General features: G+C 50.5%; 2 protein-coding genes across 6 annotated transcripts in view; both read left to right on the top strand.

Moving 5' to 3' along the window:
* Positions 1 to 5,719, top strand: part of SPECC1 (sperm antigen with calponin homology and coiled-coil domains 1) — an 86,983-nt gene extending 81,264 nt beyond the window's left edge. For all 5 annotated transcript variants that reach the window (XM_030288306.4, XM_030288305.4, XM_072937203.1 and 2 more), the window contains 2 exons: positions 152 to 211; positions 923 to 5,719. In XM_030288306.4, coding sequence (XP_030144166.3) covers positions 152 to 211; positions 923 to 1,012 — 150 coding nt within the window. In that variant the 3' untranslated portion in view covers positions 1,013 to 5,719. The remainder of the gene's footprint in view (positions 1 to 151; positions 212 to 922) is intronic.
* A 6,848-nt stretch (positions 5,720 to 12,567) lies between these two features.
* On the top strand, positions 12,568 to 23,629 carry ADORA2B (adenosine A2b receptor). The gene is made up of 2 exons (XM_002198453.7): positions 12,568 to 13,219; positions 22,511 to 23,629. The coding sequence occupies exons 1-2, from the start codon at positions 12,855 to 12,857 to the stop codon at positions 23,190 to 23,192; spliced, it is 1,047 nt and encodes a 348-aa protein (XP_002198489.2). The 5' UTR covers positions 12,568 to 12,854; the 3' UTR covers positions 23,193 to 23,629.
* The last annotated feature ends 734 nt before the right edge of the window (positions 23,630 to 24,363 follow it).

The following is a 24,363-nucleotide window of genomic DNA, read 5'->3' as shown; positions in this document are numbered from 1 at the left end:
AGACTCAAAAAAGAGTCTGCATGCATGTATGAATCCAGGGGTTTAGTTTTCAAATACACCTACTCATTTAAACTTACTGGGTAACCAGATGCAAGGAGAAGTTCAGGAATAGTGCTTTGATGTTAATCCTTTTGGACTTTCATTTTTACAGAAGAGAAATCTGCTGTTGGCATTTCAAGCTGCTGAAAGCGTGGGCATCAAACCCAGTCTGGTGAGTAACCTTTTAGCAAGGGGGCATTTGCTGCAAACACCATTCTGACACCTTTCCTTGTTGCCATGTCAGTGACCTTGCACTCAAAGTGTCACACAGTGGGGAGGGCTGCACCACCATCATCAGGATGGTGCTAGGAGAACTTCCAGAAAAAATTTGTAGAATCACAGAATAAATACAGTTTGGAGGAACTGAAGGTCATTTAGTTTTGAAATGAAGGTATGGATTATGTCCTTCTTTTAGATGCCAGCTGCAGATTATTCATAATTTTATGGACAGACTTGCCATATTGCACCATTACATTAATGGTTGCACCATTTTGTTTCCTTTTGTTTTAGTGCTTTAAGAAACAGAAAGATGTTAAACTGTTTGTCAAACTGTTCCAAAAACCTTTCCCAAAATTAACTATATGACAAGGGAGAGAGAAGTTTAATATGAAAGGGAAAACTATTATGGGATTCATGAGCTAGATTCAGAAGCAAAGAAGGATCAGCTTAAATGAAGTCATGGAGAGAACTGATCTTTGACTGCAGATGGAAGAAATACTTTAGATTGTAGAATGCATTAACAGATTTCAGAATTGCACTTGGCCAGTGGATGGTTCCAATGGTCCTGATGGCTTTAAGGGGCTCAGGAGTGGAAACAGAAGTGCTGAGGGGGCTCAGAGGAGCCATGCTGGGGTTGCCTGAGCGTGGTGCTGTGTCTGTGCAGGAGCTCAGCGAGATGATGTACACGGACCGGCCCGACTGGCAGAGCGTCATGCAGTACGTGGCCCAGATCTACAAGTACTTTGAGACCTGAGCTGCAGAGCAAGAGGTGGACACGAGTGGGGAAGAGAACAAAGAATGCTACAGATGCACTTGATCACTTTAAAAACCTGCTTGCTCCTCTTCCACAACCAACCTAAGCTCTTAGTGTGAAAGGAAGCTCTTCCGTAGTTTCGATTCCATCTGGGACTGCAACCAAATAATTCCCTGTTGTCCACCTTTGCAAACCAAATCCATTGGTAAGCTTACTCCCACGTGGAAATTGCAAAGTGTTTTCAAGCACACATGGAATATTTCTGAAGAGGATCCCTTGGGCTATCAACATTTGCCTTGACAGGAGACCTGCTACACAATGAAGTTTTAAGTCAATGTGGATTATGCTGGCACTCAAGGGAGGCTGGGAGATTAATATTAATACAGAAGCTCACAAAAATGCTCTTCTTGCCAAAACATGCTTAACTCATCCCAAGTACATGTTCTTTTCTTGCCTCCATGTATTTTATAAAACACCTTGACAGATGCACTTAAGTTGTAGAACCTTAACCTGAGTTACTCTCACGCATCTCACCCAATAACTGCACTAATTTCCTCATAGCATAACCAGCAGGATGGTAACAGGATCATTTGTAACTCAGAAACCACCCTCTGTTCATCACCAGTTAGTGAAATAACTCAGAAAGATCCTGTTAAGTGCTGGGACTTCATTTCAGCTCAAACAGAAATAATCTATTTGAGGAAAAATAGGTTTATTACTCCAACTTCATTACTTGATTACTCTGGGAAGCCAGAGCTTGGTTTCGTGGCTGACTGTGCAGGCACAGTTATCACAGGAACGTTGCAAATGCAATTTAATAGCTTTACTTTGGAAGGTGCCAGTAATCAGGTGAGCAATACAGTGACATCTCTTATTTTTTGTGGATTGAGTGGAATAACTTCTTCCTTCTGTGTTGCTCCTGTCTGGTCTGCACAGCTATGTCATTGCTGCCTAGAGGCAGGAATCTGGAGACAGCCTGTGCCCTGGGCCACGAAATACAGCCCACGGGGCACTGGTACCTGCTTGGAAATGATGTTATGCTGTAAAGGAGCACAGTCATATATCAGCAGCAGTGGAAGGTGCAGCCTCACTCCACAGATGACAGACAGTGTAACTGGAACCCGTCTGTGCCACGGAGCTCAGGCGCCAGGGAGCAGCTTCCCACCTCAGTAACACTGTTAGGAAAATGCTGACAGACACTGTTAAATGCCCATTACTCTGTTTCTCTCATTTCACCTGATGAAGTTAATTTTTGTGTTTGTCTCCAAGGGTGGAAGCATCCAACAGGCTGCTGGATTTGTTCTAGGAGCAGCTCTGGGAGAGATGTAAAGGCTGCCTGGCTGTTTTAGGGCGTGCTGGTAGGAGAAAGTTGGTGTTTAGTTACTGTGTTTAACCCTGATGCTTTGTGGGCATTAGTCCTAGGGAGCTAGGGATCATTTCTCTCTTGAAAAAATACTAGTGCTCACTGCTCCTGCCTCCTGGAAAAAGGCTCAGGAAATGGAAACAAGAGATTTCAGAGAACAAAATTGGTTTCAGGCTTTCAAGGGCTTTGCAGGTGGCTGATCTCAGCCTCTGGTTCCCCATAGTGTTTTGTTGTTTGATTTGATTTTACTTTATGATGCTATTTAATTAATAAACAGCACATTTCAGACTTTGTGTTCTCACAGCAAAATACAGGACTCAGGAATAGATGGTAGAGCCCAGGGTCAGGGAGTGCTTTGAACAAAGAGATGCTGGAGGAAGGCAGTGTGTGCCTGTTCTGGAGGAGGAGACAACCATCTCTTGCTCTTGGCTTTAGTCTGAAATTTATTCTAATCTATTGCCTCTGGGAAAGTCCAGTTGCAATTTTGGAGAGGCTGTGTGATAAAAATGGCCAGGGGAGAGCACTGACAGTGCCCCTGCACGCTGGGTGTCATCCTGCACTGTGAGCAAGCAGCTGAGTGCTGCCACAGGCACTTCATTGCAGGGGAGCCCTTTCTAGATGGAATTCACTCTCCAGGATTTCTCAGCACACCCTGCTGTCCATAGAGAACCCAAGATGAGTTGCTCCAAAATACAGGATAAGATGGAAGAGGAAAACTCTGCAGAGCAGAGCACTGCAGGGCCACGTTGCCTCGTGGATGAAGCAGCTCGTTTCCCTGGAGGTGTCCCTTGGAAGGGATCCCAATTCTCTCCAACAGACTGGAGTTCAAAGCTGGAGTGAAGTCAGCACAGAAGATTCCATATTCCTCAGTGGGCTTTGGATTGGGCACTTGCAGGGATGAGAAAAGCACTTTTAATTCCCAGTGTCTTGGTAAACATCTCAAAGTCAGAGTAAATGATGTAAAAAAGGGAATTTTAACCCTGTGGTCACTGGAAGGGTGTCCAGTGTGGCCCAGTGTCCACTGGGTGTGTGTTACCTCCTGCTCTGTCTCTCAAGGCTCACTTTACCCTTACAGACCATTCTGGGGGATCTAGCAGTTTTATTGGGGTTTTTTCCCCAAATGATTTGTACAAAGCAATGTTTCTGCCATCTCTTTGCTGCTTGCTCTCCTATGCTTTCCCAGTAGCATAGACCAAACACTAATTCTACCTAATTCTAGTGGTGTATTCCTAATTTTTTTACTTAGCTAGGAGTTAGAACACAGAGTTGTAGTAGGGAAGAAGATACTTGGTTTTACCTTTTCTTCAGTGTTACTGTTCTATCCTCAAACCTGCAAAGCATCTCATTTTGATACTTTGAGAGACGGTTTTCCAGATTATTTTTTTAAATTAAGGATATTGTTTATTTGTTCATTTAACTTGTTACAATACTGGGAGGGTTTCTTCCTTTTAAACCTTGCACAGTTACGTTTCTAGACCTTGATATTCACAAGTTGCTGTTGTTTTTTCACGCTGCCTTAAAATTTAAATATCAATTTATCCTATATGAGATCCTGCAGGCCTGGTTTCAGAGACTCTGCAGGCCTTTGTGAGATATCTCAGATCGGAGCTGCAAAATTCAAGTTCCAGCTGCCTTTAAAGTTAGGGAATTCAATTAAGTTAAGCAAGAGGGTACATGGAAGTTCTGAGAATTCTCTGAAAATGTCCTGAATGTGATGATATGACAGGGATGGTGTTGAGCAGTAGGTTTGCCTGAACTGCCTAAATTCTTTCTGACTTTGCCTCTTAGGAGTAATGGATCTTTCCCTGGTGCACAGGCAGATAAATCTTGTCCCTTGCTCCCTGAATTGTCACTCACAGGCACCACCTGGGTACCTGGTGAGTCTGTGGGACTGCAGGGAAGCAAAGAGCTGATTTGGGGTGAGCAGGTGAGAAGAAGGGCTAGGAAGGGGGTTCCAGTGACATTCCTGGAGGGATGTGGCAGCACGTTGTGCTGTAGTATCGGAGAGGAACGGAGCTGGAGTGTGGGAGGTGCAGTCCTGCTCCTGGGATTTCGGGTGAGACAGAGAATGTTCAGATTGTTTCGTGGCTTGGGAAGGTACAGAGGTGTGAGGAGTGAGCCCAGCCCTGTAAGGAGTTTTTCTAGAAGGGCTGAAGAGCTTTTCCAGAAAGTTCCTGGTGAGACTGAGGGAGAGCCCAGCAAGAGGGCACAGACACGCCTGGGGCTCTTTGTCACAAAGGACATCAGAGAGTCTGTGTGGACTGTCAGTTTGAGGGTCATTCCTCCTAAGAGTGCAGCCTGGGGGTCTCAGCAGGTGAGGAGAGGACACAGTGCAGTTGGCTGCCTTTGCCAGGCTCCCCTTCCTGTGCCCATGGCAGTCATGGCAGCACAAAGGGAACAAAGACTAACCATTCTTCCTGCACTGCAGCAGGGCAGCCATGCTAAGCAGAGGGATTTGGGGCTTATGCAGGGTACTTTGAGGTTTAGCAGTTTTCTTTCTGTGATTTGAAGTTGTTTTTTACAGGTTTTCTCTCGTTTTGTACGTGCAACCAGTTTTGTGCAAGTTTTCTGTCCAAACCAAGTGCACGTGGGCAGAATGATTGGTTCTTGCCAGTTTGATTCCTGACCTGGAACTCTTCAAAAATCCACCTTTTGGCTTCCCTGACTTTGCCCCTTCCTTGGCAATGACCACACGAGCCTGGGCTCGTTGGTTTGTTCATACCTCCCTCATCCTGCTGTGCTGGGGGTACCAGCAGCAAGGATCTGACTGGGCCAGCTCTTGGCAAAGCTGAGCCTTGTGCATCTGATCACAGGCAGGGGCTGTATGGGATGAGATTATGCATTTTCCTGTCACAAGAGGGCTTTTTGCCTAAAAAAGACTCAGGGCATGGAGCATGAAGACATTTCTAAACCCAGCAATAAGTTCTACTATGCTCAGCTGTGTTGGTTTGTACCAACTCCAGTGCCATCAACGCTCGCTCACCGACACGGTGCAGAACCAGCTTCTCACTGAACTGCAAGTAACTTGTTTTTCTCAACTGATGGTCTCTCCATTTTTGACTTGCACGTGTGCCAAGTCCCATGGGGCAGTGCTGGACACAATGTTTTTATTGACTGTTGGTCCAGGCCTGAGTTTGTCATATGGGATGATCACCTCTGACAGTTTTAGCTTTCCCTGTTGGGTACAGATGTTACATCGTAATCTAATTTATACAAAGAGCACATTAGAATGTACATACTAAGCATTGCAGATTTGGACATGCTAATATTTAAATATTAACATTATTAAAATGTATGATGCAAAATCTGTGTAATATTTCTAATAAATCTTTTTCTGTTTCTGAGGTTTGTTGAAATGTTTCCGTTACCTACATACAAAATCCAAAGTATCTCCCATCCTTGGAAGTCTTCAAGGCCAGTTTGGATGGCAGTCTGGAAGGTGAGACAGCTCCCAGAGTTCAGAGCACCTGGGAGGCAGTGACAGAACATTGCAGAGGGTGAGCAGTGTGTGCACAGTGCCAGAAACATCCCTTGGAGTCTTCTGCACCCACCATCCCCTCTACCACAGAGCTTTCAAAGGTGCTGAGTTCAGATTCCAGAGCACTTTCACAGAGGCTGCTTTTGTCTCACAAAGATGGTGGCAGCAATACCAGAGCAATCCAGCTGCTGAGTCAACAAAGAAAACTGAGATTATAAAAGAAATGGGCATTTAAAGCTCTTCAGGCCCCTCAGGTATGTTTGTGTCCAGCTGGGCAGGTCAAACCCTGTGGGAAAAGTTGTCATTTACATAACCCAAGCTACTTTGCCTTTCCCCATCTAAGTACTGTGTTTCAGCCCTGGGTTTTTAATGCTGGGCCCTAAGTGATGCTCCCAGGCTCTGGTGTCTCTTCAGAGTAAACTCCTGGTGCTTTGATTCATCTGTGGGGAAAGCTGGATTCTCTGTGGACATGGCCAGTGAGTGAGAGCCATGGGTAGGTTTGGTTCAGCAGGAGACTGAAAATGAAAGCTGAGGCAGATATTTTCCCAGGGTGATTTGTGGGTGGGTGTAGGTGGGGTGAGAGGACAAGATCCAAGGCTGCTTTCAGAGCCAAGGGACTCCTGGTGCTTGGAGAACGTGGATTGGCGTGGAAAGAAGAATTCCCTTCCTGACTGGTGAAAAGTGGAAGCCAGAACACATGGAAGAGAAGCATAAGCAATGTGAGTAGAATAAAGAGTCTTCCAGATGGGCTGCAAAGGTCAGAAGCAGGTGGTTGAAGCCTTGCAGAATTATTCTGAGTTTGATACTGGAATGGAATAAATGTCACCCAGGAGAGTCAGGTGGAGGGGGAGTCACTGGTTTTATTGAGCATAACAGGAGGAAAATGAGGCTGTAAAATGCCTGCGTGGGTAAACATTATTCACACATCCAGAAAGTGAACTGCTTTCCCCTCTTAAATACACATTAATGACCTAGGCTCCATCCTCAGCCCCTCAGCAAGGGTTTAAGTTGGTTAAAGAGAAGGTAACAAGATTAAGAGACTTAACATGGGAGCAAATGCCTTTCATGCAAATGCAAAAGGAATTTATAGCAGCCCAAACCTTTGTTCCACCTTGATGTGCTGTAACTTTTGCCTCCTCGGTCAGCTCATCCTTTGTCTCACAGGAAGCCACTCCCAGGCTCTAATCATGGAGCTCCCCAGGTGAGCAATTTGTCAGGACATTCCCAACATTCTCCCAACAGGATGAAACTCCTGGGAAGCGAGGCTGCAACCATGACTCTTGGGTTTTTTTTCAGTTACAGAACATTTACTTTCCTTACCAAAATTTGAACTACAGCCAGGGTAGGTTCAGTGAAAGCCATGAATGAAAGTGTTCGGCCCAGGCAACCTGAATGTGTCTGAATAAAAATAATTTATTCATAAATAATAATCTCTGCACAGCCTGGAGAGCCCTTCTGGGAAGGGAGAGTTCTGTCTGAGGCTTGCAGAGGAGTTAATAATGTTAATAATCAATAATATGCCATGGGATAGTGCAGGCCAGTTCTCTTCAGCTGTGATTAGACACTGCTTTCAGAGGGACTGAGCTCTGAGGGTTTTTGATAGTCTTGCAAGGATGGAAACCACATTAACCAAGCTCTTGGGCTTTAACAGCAGCAGGTTTCCTTTTGCCAGTGGTTGTGGAGTGTGGATGAAACAAAACCCTCATCTCTGATGGAGCAATGCAGCAGGGGCTGTGTAATAACGACCTTGGGGTTCAGACAGGCTCTGAGTGCAGATTCAGTATTTGCTGGCTGTGCACAGGTCCTGGTCCTGCCCCTGCATTTGTTCATTTGTATTTTTGTGTGTATTCTGCAGCTTCCCTTCACCGCAGCTGAGCTGCTCTTTAACCCCCGGGTGACCTGCCTGGCCTTGCCTGTGAAAGCAGCCTGATTTTTGGGGACCAAAAGTGGTTTTCAGAGCTCTGGCTGGGACCTGGAATACCAGAGGTTTCTAAGTTCTCTGACAGCCACAGGTGATGTCAATAATAATAATAACAGATACTTATAAATCATGAGCTCATCTTGCACAGAGAAAGGTGGCTGAGGGATTTGAACTAAATCTTGCTTTTCTCTAGTATTTGAGCATAATTCCATATTCAGAGCAGTTGTGTTGCACCCGTTCAGGACCTGTCACTGCATTCATTTGGAGCTCCAAATGTCACATCTGTACATGAACCTGAATTGCTTTCAAGGCTGGGGCTGAGGGCTCATTTCCCTATGTCAGGGCTCAGCAGGGAGCAGAACCACTTCTCCTTTTGCTGTGAAGTGTTGACTGGGAGTGAAGAGGACACTCAGCAAGCTCTGGGGTATGAACTCGTGAAGGTTCTGCCCAGGAAGCAGCTCAGCTCTGAATGAAGCAATCACAGGTTGTTTGAATTGCAGAGGGCATCAGTGCCTGCCCGGCTTCTCCGGAGCTGGTGTTGGCCTGGAAACACAACGATTCCTCGAGTTCTTGGGGAGATTGGCTGTACCAGCCCCACCAGCATAAAGGGGACCCTGGGCCTGGCTCAGCACTGCCAGGATCGAGCAGCAGCTTTGCTTCACAAATCCTGCTGGAAGAGGAACTTGGCTTTCCACCCCAGAAGCTGGTTAGTACACAAAAGCAAACACAGAGAAAAAAATGAAAAGTTTCTTCAAAATTATGTTCTCATACCTTGGACTCAGCTCAGCCAAAACCCTTCCTTTTTAATTCAGCTGCTTTGGTGGAGCCGTTTATGTTTTGGGGTTGTTTTGTTGTTTTTTTTTTTAAATTCCTATGGTGACTTCTTTGTTTTCTAATGAAACAATTTCTAAAGAATTCACACACCTGCATTGTTGTGAGATGAGTTCTTGCAGATAATTTAAAGCACCGGTTTGAGATTCCAGGATAATACACATTTATTATCTGGCAATGACCCTGGGGACTAGGAAAATCCAAGTTTGTTCATCCACAGTTTACAAGCTTAACGAAGTTTTTCTGTTTGATTTTCCAAGGGTTTTGCCGAATGATTGAAATCTCCCGTATGGAAATAGCTTTCCCTGGAATTTCACTCTTTGTTTTCCATCTCTTCCAGCAAAATGCCTGCAGCCCTACAGTTACCAACTCACCTTGGGCTATCCCTCTCCTCATAATTTAATTCAGGGCTCATCAGGAGCCTTTGATGTGCTAATGCTCAGCACAATGTGGGCAATAAACATGCAGAGGTGCCTGCAAGTTATCCAAAACCATCCATGGCTTTCACCTGGCTTGGGCAGACGGGGCAGTTCAGCCTGTCGCTGGCAGCACCATTTCAAAGGTGGGTTTTGTACCTGCTCTGTGGCTTAGGGGGTGCGTTGTGTCTTGGGAATCTTTTCTTGGAGTCGGGCTCAGGACAGGCTCTGTCTTGTTCATGCAAACAGCTCAGAAGTGCCAGTGGAGGATGAGTGGGGATGGGGCTCGGGAGGCAGTGCCAGGAGCTCTGTCTCTCCCGATTCCCCCGGGTCCCGGGCAGTTTTGGGGTGGAGCTGCCCTCCCTGGGAAGGGACGGATGGCAACTTCTCTGCTTGTAAAGCCCCCAGAGGCAGCTCTGCCCACTGCTGCAGCACTCACAGGTCGATCTACCAAAGCCAATATGATGATGTGCCTGAAGCAGCAAGACTTCTTATATGGCATCCACCTTTATGACCATATCTGTGTCCCTTTGCAGCAGAGATAATCCCACTTTAGTGCTTGTTCTTTAACTCTGTGGCCTTAGAGAGGAAAATTTGTTGTTGAGGTTGCTGAGGAGTGTCTGAGCTGGCAAATCTGGCTGCGGGACCAGCAAGAACATCTCTGCTCTCAGTGGCTCGGGGGATTTCTTTGTGCTCAGAGCTTTGCCCGGTGGGCTGGCCCTGAGCTGGGTGTGTGTGTGCAGGGATGTGCTGTGGGGCTCCTCTGCAGCTCTTTGTGGCTGGGCCAAGAGCGCTGGAGGTGTGAAGGCACCGCTGGCTCGGAGCGGCCGGAGCAGGAGAGATCACAGGGGCTGCAGGAAGAGTTTGGCCTCCGAACGGCAGCTCCGCTCCCCCGGGACGGCAGCGACAGGAGAACGGCACGTACGAGGCTGGAGGGCTCCTGCCGGGCCGCGGGGCTGCGCTCCCCTCTCCCAGCGCAGCTCCGTGGGATCCCTTTCAATCCGCTTCCCTCGGAACAAAGCGGCCGGGACGGCTCTTGCACTTGAAAGCAGCACACTGGGGCTGCTGCTGTTCCCTACGTGAGTGCTGGGAGGCGAATCCCTGGAGGGAAGTGGAATCCAGGAAAATAATAGTAGTGGTGATTCATCTGTGTCTGACATCTGAGCATCCAGCAGGGCTCCGGTGCTGCCATGGTGCTGTTGCACTCTAATTCTTGAATGGATTCATCACCTACCGGCTCTGGGCTGTGTTTACCTCGATGGTTCTGTGATTTCCTTGCTCCTTTGCAGATTCCAGAAGAGAAATTTGCAGCCTCTCACCTGTGGGTCCCCCGAGCCCCGGGAGCTGCACACGTTCGGTTGGTGTTTCATGGAGGGTTGTGATGCCAGATATTTTAAGAGGGCTCAAAGAGCAGGAGGGCAGGATATGGGAATGGGGTCATCCTGTTCTTCCTGCCAGTAGGATTTAACCAGGTTTGGTGGAACAGAGCTGAGCACACTTGTCCTTGGCCCCCCTTGCAGGAGCTGTATTGGGAGGAAGCTCAGTTGCACCAGTTACTGCCAGAATAAACCACTGGACCTTGGCCCAAGTTCTGCTGCTTTGGAGAGCCATGAATCTCCCTGTAATGCAAAATCCACAACATTCACTGCCTCGCTACCTGTTTCACAGAGACCTTGCCCAAACAACCTATTCATCAGAACCTGAAATAATGGTTTCTCTGTCCGTGTCTGACTTGACAAACCACAATTTCCCTGGGCTCAGCCTGTAATGAGTGCTTCCATGATCACAAAAGCAGATCTTTCTCTAATAAAATTTATCCACTGCAGAAAGTTAATTCTGGTTTTGCTGAGATGCTGTAAAGCAGCAGAAGGTGGCTGTTGGCACATGTTCCTGCACTAGGAAAACAATGTGTGTAAAAACCCTGATGTAAATCCATCCCTTTGGGGGAAAGTGCTTGTCTGTGATAGTTTACATCATTATAACAGGCTCTGCACAAGGGAAGCTGCGCTCATCCCAAAATAATAAATAAACCAAACCAGTGTGGGCAAGTTCAGGATCCAGCCAGCACTGATGGAGCACCCAGACCCGGGGCTGTGAGCCTTGAGCTCACCTCAAACTCTGCTGCTCCTTTTGGGGCACTTCCAGGCAAAAACTGAGGTTTGAATCCCGGGATTTAGGGGCTTCCCTGTTCATGCCATCATGGGCTTGGTTCTTCCCTGTGACAGCAGAGTGCCTGGAATGTAAAGTGCAAAGGTGGGAGTGCAGAGGGCAGCGATGCTCCTGTGATCCTTCTGTGTGTCCCCATCACATTAAATGAACCCCTGGCACAGTTTTCTTTCAGCTTCCTGAGATGTCTAACTTGATAAAAATTACTTTGTTCAATATAAATTAAGAGTTCCCCTTTGTATCTATCTTAACCCAAAGCATTGCTGGTCAACAGGAGTGTTTCCATTTGCACTACACCCAAAGGAATAATTTCAATCCTCTTTTTCCCCATATGTTTTTTGCTCTGATTTAACTCTGGATCCTCAGAAAACATTCCCTTCTGCAGGATTTAGTTTACAACTTTGTTTAAAAAAGGAGAAATCAATGGCAATTTCTTTTACTTTCTGTTTGCTACAGGAAAGTTTGTTTTCTTTAATTGTTTGGATTTTTTTCCACTTACTACCCCGGGCTATTCAGTGATGCTGGATGCTTCAGCAGTGGTGTGAAGTTCAATCTCTGTTCTGTGTTTTGATGGTGAACACAATATAAAGCATAAAACCTGTGATGAAAAGGTAACCAGTTATTAAATTACCTTCCCTGCTGATTTAAGATCCACCAGAGCAGACAACCCCTTCAGGTATAACTTTTTTTAAGCTCCTTAGACCGAAACTCAACCACTTCAGCCTGTGAGTAACAGCGTTTGCTAATCCGGGGTATTTTGCCATTTCTTACAGCAGGAAATGCCCCGCTGTGCCATATACAGAGCCCGAGCGCTGCCAGGATTTTGTGAAATCTCCTACTTTGGGTCAGCGCTCTGCTGGTGGCGAATTTTATTTTCGGTGCGGCAACTCCGGTGTCCCGGAGCAGCAGCAGCAGCATCTCGACTTTGGCGACAGCGAAGGCAACTTTTGATTCTGAACTGTACCAAGCGGTGCCCAAAACCTCCGGGGAGCCGGAGCGGGGCCGGGGTGCCGGAGCGGGGCCGGGGTACCGGAGCGGGGCTGGGGTACCGGAGCGGGGCCGGGAGTGCCGGAGCGGGGCCGGGGGTACCGGAGCGGGACCGGGAGTGCCGGAGCGGGGCCGGGGGAGCCGGGGGTGCCGGAGCGGGGCCGGGGGTGCCGGAGCGGGGCCGAGGGTACCGGAGCGGGGCCGGGGGTACCGGAGCGGGGCTGGGGTACCGGAGCGGGGCCGGGGGTACCGGAGCGGGGCCGGGGGTACCGGAGCGGGGCCGGGGTACCGGAGCGGGGCCGGGCGCTGCGGGGGCGCGGTGCCGGTGCCGCCGGGGCCCGGCCAATGGCTCCGCGCCGCTCACTCCCCGCCCCGCTCGCCCCAGGAGCAGAAATAGCCCCGCCACAGCCGGCAGCGGCTTTTCCGCGGGCGGCAGCGGCGGAGCATCCTCGGGCGGAGCATCCCCGGGCGGAGCGGCCCCGATGGCCCCGCGGTGGCGGCGGCGCTGAGCGGGAGCCGCGGATGCCGGGCGGGGGCCGGGCGCTGCGGGCAGCGGGGGGCCGCGACCCGGGGCTCGCCGCGCCCCTCCGGCCCCCCCGGAGCCCGGACATGGGCGTTCGGCTGCCCCGGGGCGTGTTGGTACCTGCGGGAGGGCGCCCGCTGGAAAGTCCCTTCTTCCCATGAGCAGCGCCTGCTCCCGGCGCTGGGCTCTCGCCATGGACACTATGAAAACCACCTACATCGCGCTGGAGCTCATCATCGCCGTGCTCTCCATCGCTGGCAACGTGCTGGTCTGCTGGGCTGTGGCCATCAACAGCACCTTGAAGAACGCCACCAACTATTTCCTGGTGTCGCTGGCCGTGGCTGATATCGCCGTGGGGTTGTTGGCCATCCCTTTCGCCATCACCATCAGCATCGGCTTCCAGGTGGATTTTCACAGCTGCCTCTTCTTCGCCTGTTTCGTGCTGGTGCTGACCCAAAGCTCCATTTTCAGCCTGCTGGCGGTGGCCATCGACAGGTACCTGGCTATTAAGATCCCACTGAGGTAAGAGGTTGCAGTGGGAGCGGGCTCTGCCAGCCCGGCTCTGATCTTCCTGCTCTCAGCGTGCAGGAACTTCCCATCCCTGCTGCTGCCTCTAAAGTTTTGCTGCTGACAGGTGATGGAAATAGCAGAGGTTTGTCACTCGCTCGCTGCAGGACTGGGATCGGTGTCCTACTTCTTGCTTCAGAAACCACCTGAAGTTCCGTTTCTTTAGGATGTTTGCCTTGGGAGGGTCAGGCGTTTCTCGAGCAGGCCAGCAGTGATGTAAGGCTGTGTTTGGGATGGTTGTGGCTCATCTGTGCAGGTATTTATACAGCCCCTTTATCGCTGTGTCCAGGCATCTCCCAGGTAATTAAACACAGGAGCGGCCACTCTTTCTGCTGTTCCCTACTGGGAAAGGAGCAGAGGGGAGCAAAAAGAGTCACACATCAGATTTTAGAGTTTTACAGTTCAGTCTTATCCAAGTGCAGCATCCAAGACATGAATTGTTTTCCTTCTAATTCATGGGACATGAATTAAAATGGGGCAAACTGTATAGAAGTTACAGGCACCTCTCCAGTGGGCTGGTGCAGCAGCTTCCTTAAGTTTAAGGACACCGAACCCCGGGCTTTGCACTGTGAACCACCCGAGTTTGCTCATCTCAGTCTCCTCCGTGTCTCAGCTCTCCTGCCCTGGGAAGGAGACGCTGGTGGAGCCCCGGGGGAGCCCAGGGAGCTGCGGGGACTGGCCGGGAGCAGAGGCTGCGGGGCAGCGGTGGCGCAGGGACCTCAGCTGAGCTCCCCTGGATTCCGCTCATCTCCCGGGCACGGGCAGTGAAGTCACCCTGAAATGACTTTAAAAAACCCCTTTCACCCTGTTCTGGCACCTGAGACCTCACAGAGGCTGAGCAAATATAAATTAGTCATCAGGCAGGGGTGGAGGAGCGTGGCTGTGTGTCAGCGAGCGTGGAAATTCCGGGGGGTGTCCCGCAAGGGGAGCGGACCTGCAGCACAGTGGGGACAGCGACAGCGACAGGGACAGGGACAGGGACAGGGATGGTTTCCAGCATCCCTGAGCCTGTTTCAGACCCTCGCAGCCACCCAGCCGGGCTCACACACCCACCCTGGCTCCGGAAAATGCTGTCGTGTCTTTTCCATCCCTTCCTTCGGGGCTTTCCCGGGATGGTGGGGCAGCGGCACAGCAGCAGCTGCAGGAGCAGGTCAGATTTTTGAGTTTCGCTTTAATCACAGCCCTGGCCACAAGCTGTCAGGCAATAATTCTATTTTTGTACACAAACGCTTTCTGCAGCTGAGGAAAGTGTGGTGAGGGGATTGTGCTCTGCTGAGAGTGGGGGAAGCAGAGGATCAGCAATGCTCCGAGGGATCCTTGCAGAGGGAAGTGGCTTTGCCAGCTGACGAAACTGCCGCTATTTCCTCCACTCCTTTCCCCCAGTCCAGAGTCAGGTTTGCCTGACTCTCCATCAGGGCAGTTCATCCCAGGGCAGTTTTGCCTTGCTTCGGGATTCTTTCCCAGCTTCGCTTTCCTCACCCCATCTCACGTCAAATCTTTTATTCCATTTTCACAAATATCTTTATTCCTATGAGTGCTTTTGAGCTGGAGACCAAGGAGTCCCATCCTAGGCTGGCTGAAGTGCGAAATTTGGGTTAAACTCCGTTTGGCATTGAGGTCTAATTCAGGGCTCTCAGAAGGGAGCAGCAAGTAAAAAATCCTTTCAAAGGAGGGGGGCTCTCCCTGTGAGGAGCGGGACAATGGACAGGCCACTGCCTCGGTGACAGGAGATTTAGGGACTGATACTGAAAGGCTTTTTTTAGTTGTACACCAAAATCAAAAGGGGATAGAGGAGGTTATAAATCTACACAGGCAAAACCCTTCTGGACAGCACCAGGGTTTTCCCAGCAAGGCCTGGTTGGAGTTTTCTCTTCAGCATCTTTATCCCACAGTGCTGCTGGCGGGGAGGGGATGGGAACTTCTCCCACCACCCTCTCTGGGCAGGAGCATGTGCCATTGCTGGAAGCAGGGTTGTGCTGGGGGGACAGGAAGCTGATCATCCATTTCTAGGAATGGAGACTGGAGAAAAAGCTTTTCTCATTTAAACACCCGTTCTGGAGGCCAGTGCAGAGGCTGATACCAGGCCGTGAAGTATTAAATGTTTAAGAAAATGATTTGTGCCCAGCCCTGTCCAGTAATAACCATAAATAATGTGGTTGTTGCAGAGCAGATGAATGTCCTTGTCACATCCAGTGCTCCATCAGCTCCCTGTGGAGAGCTCGGCAGGGACATTAAGGACTGGCTGTGCCCCATTATTTAATACCCTTTCAGAGCTGTTTGAGAGGCTGGGCAGGCTGTGGGCTGGGGTGCACAGCAGAACTTTGCATTACAGCCAGGCTAATAATGGATTTTTCAGCTCTGTGGCTGAACCAAGAAATCCCACGGGGAAGAGGAAAATTGTTTCAGTGAAACTGGAACAGCGATGTTGGGAGGTTTCAGTGGAGCAAAGTGATCCTGACCAACCTGGCAGATTTTGGGTTGAGTTGCTCAACCCTTCCGATGTGCTGCTCTTTGAGGTCAAGACCTCCTCACTGGGGAAGGAACTGACAACTTCTCATCTGGAGAACTGCAGAACAAAAAAATCTTATTTTAAAAATGGTGGTTTAGAGCCCTCCCTCTTCTGGCTAAAAATATTTGCTGCATTTGACTCGAAGCCACGAATTCTTTCTGTCCCTCGAAACTCATATTTCGCTTGTTTGCTTTTGATGAATTCACTGTTTGTGGAGAAGCCCCCACCCACGCTGCCCATTCTGTGCAGCTGCAGCTCCCAGCCCTTCCCTGGGTCCCTCCTTCCTTGGCCATCACCAGGATGCAGCTCCTTGTCCTTGGACACTCTGTCCCCTCTTCCTGCGCCCTCCTGAGTGCCCATCCCTGCACACAGCTCCATCCCACTCTCCTCTGCCAGCCTGACCCCCCAGCACTTCTCCAAGCAGGATACCAAGCCAGGGAATGGAGCATCTCCCAGCAGCAGCAAATCCGTCCTGCAGAGAGCACTTGGCACGAGGCTTTTGCTCTCTGGCTTCCTCCAGGGCTGGATTTCACCCCACAGTCCCTTAGCTGGAAGCCAAAAAAGATTTGTAGGTGGAATAAAACAGTTTCCTTTTATTTGCATTAACCCAAATCCTTTGGCAGGGTGAGGAATTGTAGGTAGGGATGGGTGCCTGGAACAAACGTGTCAGGAATTAGGGAGGGAGAGGAGAATCTGTATTTAGAGAGCAAAAGGAGAGTGAAACACTGAGCAGCAGCACAGTGTGTGTGTCCCTCTCCACTGGTACCTCCTGCAGGACAGCGAATGTGGCACTGCTGCCTGGCAAACACCCCCTGGGACCTGCCATGGGAAAATGATCCCCAGCTCCCTGGGATCTGAGCTGATCTGCTGCTTGTCCTGCCTTTAGTTCTCTCCCATCTTCAGCTTTACCCCTTGCAGATGTGCAGGACTGATGTTCCAGGGAAACTGCTATGAGCTGGAGCAGGGTCCCAGCCCCATCCTCTCCCTTTCTGCACAGCTTTGAGCCCTTGCTGCCCCTCCTGCAGCCAGAGGATCCTCGAATGGATTCCCAGGCAGTTGATGGGATCAGGATCTGTCAGTGGTGCTGCCCTGACCTGCCTCTGCTCCTGCCAGTGTCCCACAGGAGCTGCTGTCCCCTTGGCTTTCACAGGAGGAAGGCAGGAGTGCAGCTCCTTCCTGCTGTCCTCGTGGGACAGATTAAATTTGGGTCGTTGCTGTTTTTCCCTCATCCTTCCCAGAGCTGGCCTGGCTGATGCTGAGCCTCTGCTCCCCTGTGCTGAGAGGAGGGGTTCCCTCCACGTTCCCATGCAGGGATCTGCTCCCAGATTTCTGCCAGCTCCCTGCTTGCTGCTCAGCAAAGCAAAGTGCTGGGGTTTGATGTCAAGTGGGAGCAGAGAAAACCCTTTTGGTGTTCACCTGCCACTCCGTGAGTGCCACCAGCTGCTCTTCCTCCCTGTGCCTTCCTCATTTCCTTCTGTCCTTGCATTGCCCTTCAGCCAAACCCCGGGTGAGTTCTGCTGCTCCCTGTGGCTCCCTGCTGTTCCCACTCCCTGAGCATCCCAATTCTGCTTCCAGAGCCTCCCCACCCCTCAGGAAGCTGTGCCTGGCCTTGGTTATCACTGAGATACAAACTGAAGTGCCACAAACCCAGCAGGGGCAGCAGGGCTGGGCTGCTCACTTGAGCAATGGAGCTGTCACATCTTTAGGGAAGTTTGTGGCAGCCAAGCCGGGCCCAGGGGACGTGGGAGCTCTCCCAGGGCTGCTCCTCACTCCAGCCTTAGATGCAGCCAAAACACAACAACAAAATCAGGAACAATCATGTGTGCCCTCGTGGCAATAAAGGAGAGAGGGGAAATCACAGCTATTTTGAGCTGTGAGCAGCCTGGTTTCCTTAAAATGCACGTCCCAGATTTTTATATCTTTTCCGCACCTCCGAGGCCACTTCCCTCCCGAAAAAACAAAAGTCCTGACAGGAAAAGGAACTGGGACCTCTCTGGGACTTCTGCCCCCTCTGCAGAGGCTGGGGGACAGCAGGGATGCCAGGGAGCAGCAGGGGTGGCAGGGCTGGCTCCAGGCTGTTGGCTGAGGGCACTGATCTCCACACTGAGTCAGAACCCAGATCTTTGGATTTAGAAGGTTTTTATTCTGTTTTGGGCAGCTCAATCTGTAAAAATGGAGATTAAGATATTAAAAAACAAAAACCAAACAAGAACCTTTGAAATCCAGCAGAATTTTGCTCCAGAAGATCTTTTGAATTCTCCCTGCAAAAATACATGAAAACAAAATGTTTTGGCAGAAACTGTTTTATTTTGAAGTTGCAAGTTTTTGCTTTGTTAATTATCGAGCTGCTGCTTGGAATTTTTATGAAATTTGCTGTTTGCCAGAGCAATGAGCCCAGACCACAAAACTGAGTCTTTGAAGAGTGTTCAGCCCTGGCCCTGGGCTGCCCCAGGCAGTGGCCACGCAGGGTTTGGGGACTCCTCTTACTGTATTTGTCCCACAGATGCCAGGAATTGGTGACTCCAGCTGTGCCTACAGATGTGTCACTCCTGTCCCCACCCCACCAGCTCCCAGCCTTGCAGAAGAGACTGAATTTAGGGAATTTGTGCAATCCAAAAAGAGGATTAACTCCTAATCCAATGGATGGCATCAGGCCTGGGCATGAGCTACAAATAACATGCATCACACTGATTCCACACCAGTGTCACACCAGTGTCACACTGATTCCACACCAGTGTCACACCAGTGTCACACCAGTGTCACACTGCATCTCCCCCTGCTTGTCCTGCTGCTGACCCTGACCCCGTGAGGTCACCTGAGGTGACAGAGTGGCACTGTCGCAGTGTGACACTCTGACAGTGTGACAGTGTGACACTCTGACAGTGTGGCAGTGTGGCACTGTGACACTGTGACAGTCCCTCCCAGCAGAAGTCTGACAGTGTGGCAGTGTAGCAGTGTGACACTGTGACAGTGTGACAGTGGCAGTGTGGCAGTGTGACACTGTGACAGTGTGACACTGTGACAGTGTGGCAGTGTGACAGTGTGGCAGTGTGGCAGTGTGACACTCTGGCAGTGTGGCAGTGTGACAGTGTGACACTGTGGCACTGTGACAGTGTGGCACGGTGACAGTCCCGCCCAGCGGAAGGCCGCCCGTGCTGCTGCTGTCCCCGCACACAATGGGGACAGATGCAGAGGAAGTGATTTGTCTGCACGGGACAGGGACACTCGCAGATGTCACCACTGATCACAGCTCTGGCCGCCAACTCCTTCCTGGCTGAACAGCACAGCTTTTTCTTTTTATTTCTTTTTTTTCTCTTTCCCCCTCTCCTCTCTAAGGTGCAATTTATGATTCATTTAAAATGTCCTGCCAGGATATTTCAGCTGCTGTGTGATCCCCATTCCGTGGCTGTGCATGGAGCACAGAGGCAGCAATGGTGCTTATTTTGTTAAAGCTAAAAAAAAAATAAAAATCAAAAAAGAACAAGATGCAAAGGACAGCTGTGGGGAGGTGACAAGGACACAATGCTTGGCAACCGAGCTGCTCTCACCCCTTATGAATGGAGGTGTCTGTGTATTTCCCTTCACACTTAAAATAGAAATATCTGAATTGTCAGTGGCTGTTTGTAGCAGAGCACCTGCCTGCTCCCAGTTCTGTGCCTCCATCTCTCCTCTCCCTGACCCAGCCTGGGCATGGGGCAGGGCGGGGAGGCAGCTGGGGAGCAGGAGGCACGGCTGAGTTTGGAGTTTAACCTCTGGAATTGTTCATCAGAGGCTGATCTTGCTCTGGGGGCAGTGGGAGAACCCCAAGTCCTTGAGCAGCCTCTGCTCTGGCACAGGGACACGATGGGCAGGCCAGGGCTGTGTGGCACCACCTGTGGGACAGGCAGGATTCTCCTGCTCCTGCTCTCGGACATCAGCCCCATTCCAGATTTCCTCCGGGCTGCTCCAAGCCCTTCACCCCAAAATCTGCATTTCTCCTGCTGGGCTTTCCCTGCTTGGCAGAGCTCAGGGGCAGCAGGGCTGGGTGAGCTCCCAGGGTCCAGCAGTTCCTGCCCTTGGGAGCCAAACCCCCACGAGGTGGGCTGGCAGCGTGCCCTGCCCTGTGCCACCGTGCTCAGCACCAGCCTGGGCCACTTGGCTGCTCCCCAGCCCCAGGGAATGGCAGCAGAAATGCAAAAAACCCAACCCCAACCATCCAACACACAGAGCCAGACTTCCTACCAGAGGCATTTGATGCCTCCAGGGGGAAGCGTAGAGATGATTCAATATTTGTTATATATTAGTTGAGCAGACTTAGGTGAGTAAATTTACTTTAATAGGTGTTTGGGTTTTTTTGTTTTTTGGGTTTTTTTTGTCTAATAATATTAAGACTAAAAGAGAATGAAGAGGGGTTTGCTGGAGAATTCTGAGCTGTGAAAATCTGTTGGTTCCTCACTGTCTGACCCTGTTCTGTGGAGCTCAGGAAAGAGCTTGTGAGACTCCATACCTGGATCTGGTGCAATTCATTAATTTATGTTTTTAAGCGTGTACTTAACTTGTGTTGACTTAAGTGAAATACAGGCAGGGTCCCACCAAATAAGTGCATTAAGGTAATAACAAGGTAATTAATGAACAATTGTAGGACATCAGGCTGTTCTCAATTTCACCTTGGGCTCTCCTGGCTGGCCACAGCAATGACCATCAGCAGCACCTGCCATCAGCTGGATGGAGATGGTTGGGAGGGCTTTGCAATGCAAATTCTGGGGAAATGAAGAGCAGGGCAGTTGTTCCCTGTGAAAAACCATCTCCACCTCTTCCCCAGGCGTCCAGCCCTCCCCATTGCTCAGCTCAGGCTCTGCAGGCTGCGAGCCCAGGATGTTTTCACATCTTCTCTCAGAAGATGTAAAAGTGCCACGGTCCCTCTGCAGCTCCCCTGGGAGCGCTGGGAGGAGCCAGCAGCTCTAAAATAAACAGGACAGCCACTGGAACATCAAGTGGCTTCTTGACTGGTCTTTTAAACCTTCAAGCCAAGCCTTATCTTAGCAGAAGAGTTCAGGAGAACAGCAGATGGGGCCAAGCGTTTCCAGCAAGAGGCAGCACCAAATGTCACCGGTCTGGGACCTCAGCATGGCCATGGTGGCTCCTCCTGCTCCTGAGCACACAAACCCTCCATTCCTTCAGTTTCTGTTCCTAAACAATGGGCCCTTTGGTGTTTTCCAGTCTCACCACGGTGGTTTTTGGGATGGAGCACCTGGAGGGATGCTCTAAGCAGGGCAAGCATGAGCCAGAGCTGCAGTGTTCCCTTTCCACTGCAGAGCTGAGAGAGCAGCAGCTCCTGGTGCCTCTGAGCACTGGCTGAGCCTGGCCAGGGCTGTAGCTCAAGACTCAGGTTTTGCCAAGAGATTGGATTTCTATCAACTTCTCAAATCTCCATGGTTTCAGGTCTCACAAGCCCAGACCAGCTCCAGCTTCTGTAAACTTAATGTGGGGTCTCAAAAGCAACAGGCATGGCCTCACTGATGCCCTATTTAAGAACTTCTCATCTTCTAAGTATTGAAGCATTAATAATGAGAGAAAAATGCAGAAGCCCCTCAGTGGCTGGATCTTTCCTTCAGACACCAACCCATGGACTGCTGACAATTCAGCAGCACCTAAATGTGGCTATTCCTCCTGCATCCTCCCAGCCAGCCCAGCTGATGCCTGAAGAAGGAGCTGAGGGCTCCCCCAGCCCCTCTGTGACCCCCAGGTGGTGCTGGCAGACCCCCACTGTGCCCCCATCCTCGCAGGAGGAGCAGGAGGCTCAGCTCACAGGAGGCAGCGCAGTGATTCACGGCACAGCTGCACTTGTGTGGGAATAAAACCCTCCCCTGCCTCACGGCCGGAAGAAAATCAGAACAAACGTTCTTAGGAAAGGAGGAGCTGGGCAGCCAAGCCAGAGTAAACAAGCACTGAGAGCAGGGTGTGGGAAGGAGGGACGTGGGGCTGCCAGCAGACTCTGGCTGGCTGTGGAGAGGACAGGAATGGGTTTCTCACGTTGTCTTCTGGCTGCTCCTTCCTATCTCCAGACAGGGATCTGACTGATGCTTTGATTTTGGCAGCTGCTCTCCTTGCTCCCAAACCAGACTTTTGACTTTTGCTGCTTCAGGTTCCAGCTCTGAGGGGTGGAGGGGCCATGAGGGACTGTGGGATGAGGAAGGTGTGGGGCAGCAGCAGGCTCAGCACTGCACCAGCCTGTCCCTGGGCCACAGTGGAGCTTCTTCATGAGCCACGTGGGATTGCAACATAGAACTGGGCACCAGCATTGCCCCAGCTGGATGGGGTCAGCCCAGGAACTGGCCCAGCAGCTGCCCCAGCGTGCCCAGCAGTGGCTGCTCAGAGGCAGGAGCATCAGCCCCAGGGAGCCTCCTGGCTCCTCATTTGGGAGCCTCCTCCAGGAGCCTCCCTGCCGTGCCCTGCTGGCAGTTGGTGGTTTAGGATCACGCCATGATAAAGCCTTTTTTAAGCCTCCAAGTCCCTTCCCTCCCCTTGCAGGGAGTTTGTGGGCTGGGGCAGTGCCTGGCGCCTCTCAGGAATAGTAAATGAGTCACCTCCCCAAATCCAGGTGTGTGGGTGGGGACACAGGTGAGAGGTTTTGCCCCTCGGGTGATCAGAGAGGTGTGGTTGCCTCATTAACCAAAACACCGATGACTTTACCTGCAGGGAAGCCACCAGTGCTCATTTATGTAACATTTGCTGTGGTTTTGTCCCGGGGGCTGCAGGTACAACAGCCTGGTGACCGGCAAGCGGGCGAGGGGACTCATCGCAGTGCTGTGGCTCCTGTCCTTTGGGATTGGACTGACCCCACTGATGGGCTGGAATAAAGCCATGAGTGGCTGTCCCAATGCCACCAACGAGACAGGGACAGAGCCCCACGGCTGCTTCATCTCGTGCCTCTTTGAGAACGTGGTGACCATGAGCTACATGGTCTACTTCAACTTCTTCGGCTGCGTGCTGCTCCCGCTCGTCATCATGCTGGGGATCTACATCAAGATATTCATGGTGGCCTGCAAGCAGCTGCACCAGATCGAGCTGATGGGCAACTCCAGGACCACCCTGCAGAAGGAGGTGCACGCAGCCAAGTCTCTGGCCATCATCGTGGGCCTTTTTGCCTTCTGCTGGCTGCCCCTGCACATCTTGAACTGCATCACGCACTTCCACGAGGACTTCTCCAGATCCAAGCCCGAGTGGGTGATGTACGTGGCCATCATCCTGTCCCACGCCAACTCTGTCATCAACCCCATCATCTACGCCTACAGGATCCGGGATTTCCGCTGCACCTTCCGCAAGATCCTCTCCAAGATCCTCTGCAAGGCCGACGAGCTCCCCAAGTGCCCCTCTGAGCACAACCAGCACCTGACTGTCATCAACATCAGCCCCCCGGCGGCCTCGGTGACCGTGTGAGCCCCAGCCCGCCCCTGGCACTGCCAGGAGAGCTCAGAGATCACCACTATGCACTCGTGCAGCTGTGTTTTTATTTTTAATTTTGTAATGAACGTCGTGCCTGGTAGAGGAGTGACCTGAGCAGGGACACTGAGTGCAGCTCATCCTCTTCTGTAGCCCCAGGGGGACTGAGAGCTGTGATCCCGTTGTGTTTCCTTTCCAGGTGTTTCCTTTCCAGGCTGGACACTGACTGGAGAAGACTCACCTGCTGGGGGGTGTTTCCCCAATTGTGCTGCTCATGTCAAGTCATAGGATCTTTATTTTAATTATTATTATTATTATTATTGTTTTTTAATATTTTGATTCATTTAGGAGTAATAATTTTGTGTCTGTTTTTTGAGTTGTTCCCTAAGTTCATACTTGACAGCACTTTGGTAATACTCTAATTATTCCATCAATTGTTTGATGCAGCTTGTATTCTCTGATGGGAAAAAGTCTTACTTAGCCCAGTTGCTGGTGTGAAACTGAATCTGTGTTCCAGGCACGGAGGGGAGGGACTGTGAGGATGGGAAAACCAGCACGGAAACCCCATTTACTGAAAGATTTGAGAAAAGACTTGACCAAGGCTTTAGGGCAGAGGTTTTATTGCCTTTAAATCACTTTGGTTCACAGCACTGTGCAGCCCAGTGCTTCAGGTTTACTTCCAGATCTGTTTCCAGCATCAAAATACAGAAGGCAGAGGTGCCCCAATGGTCCTGTCTGGTCTAAACCACAGCCACCAAGGCCAGTGTCACTCTGCCTTGGGGACACGGGTTCCACAATTGGGTTTTTGCTCTGCCAGCCTTGCAGAGCTTCCTCAAGTGCAGGTTTTAGCTGGGAGAGGTGGATGCTGCAGCTCACCTGACTCCTAAAGCTTGGGCTGGGGTACCCCTGCAGCCCTGTAACCCCCAGAAGCTGTGAATGCTTTTTTTCCCCCCTAACAGTAATTTTTATATTTTTATCCCTGAAAAATTGTACTTGAATCACACAGAAATCAACTCTATATTTTTTTAAATTCTGTTGCACTTAAGGGGGGGTACAAGACCCCAAGAGTTTCATTTCTCTGGCATATATAATGACAAATATGGTGTAAAATCAATTGAAAAGCTGAAGAAAACTTGTTCCTGCAGCATCTCCTCTGCCAGCTGGCAAG

The sequence above is a fragment of the Taeniopygia guttata genome, chromosome 19 (assembly GCF_048771995.1).
Source record: "Taeniopygia guttata chromosome 19, bTaeGut7.mat, whole genome shotgun sequence".
Classification (NCBI taxonomy): domain Eukaryota; kingdom Metazoa; phylum Chordata; class Aves; order Passeriformes; family Estrildidae; genus Taeniopygia; species Taeniopygia guttata.
This window is presented reverse-complemented; position numbering and strand designations above follow the sequence as displayed.

Coding starts and splice junctions, on each gene's coding strand:
- ADORA2B (XM_002198453.7), top strand. CDS start 12,855: ATGAGCAGCGCCTGCTCCCGGCGCTGGGCTCTCGCCATGGACACTATG. Junction 13,220..22,510: donor GCTATTAAGATCCCACTGAG/GTAAGAGGTTGC, acceptor CGGGGGCTGCAG/GTACAACAGCCTGGTGACCG.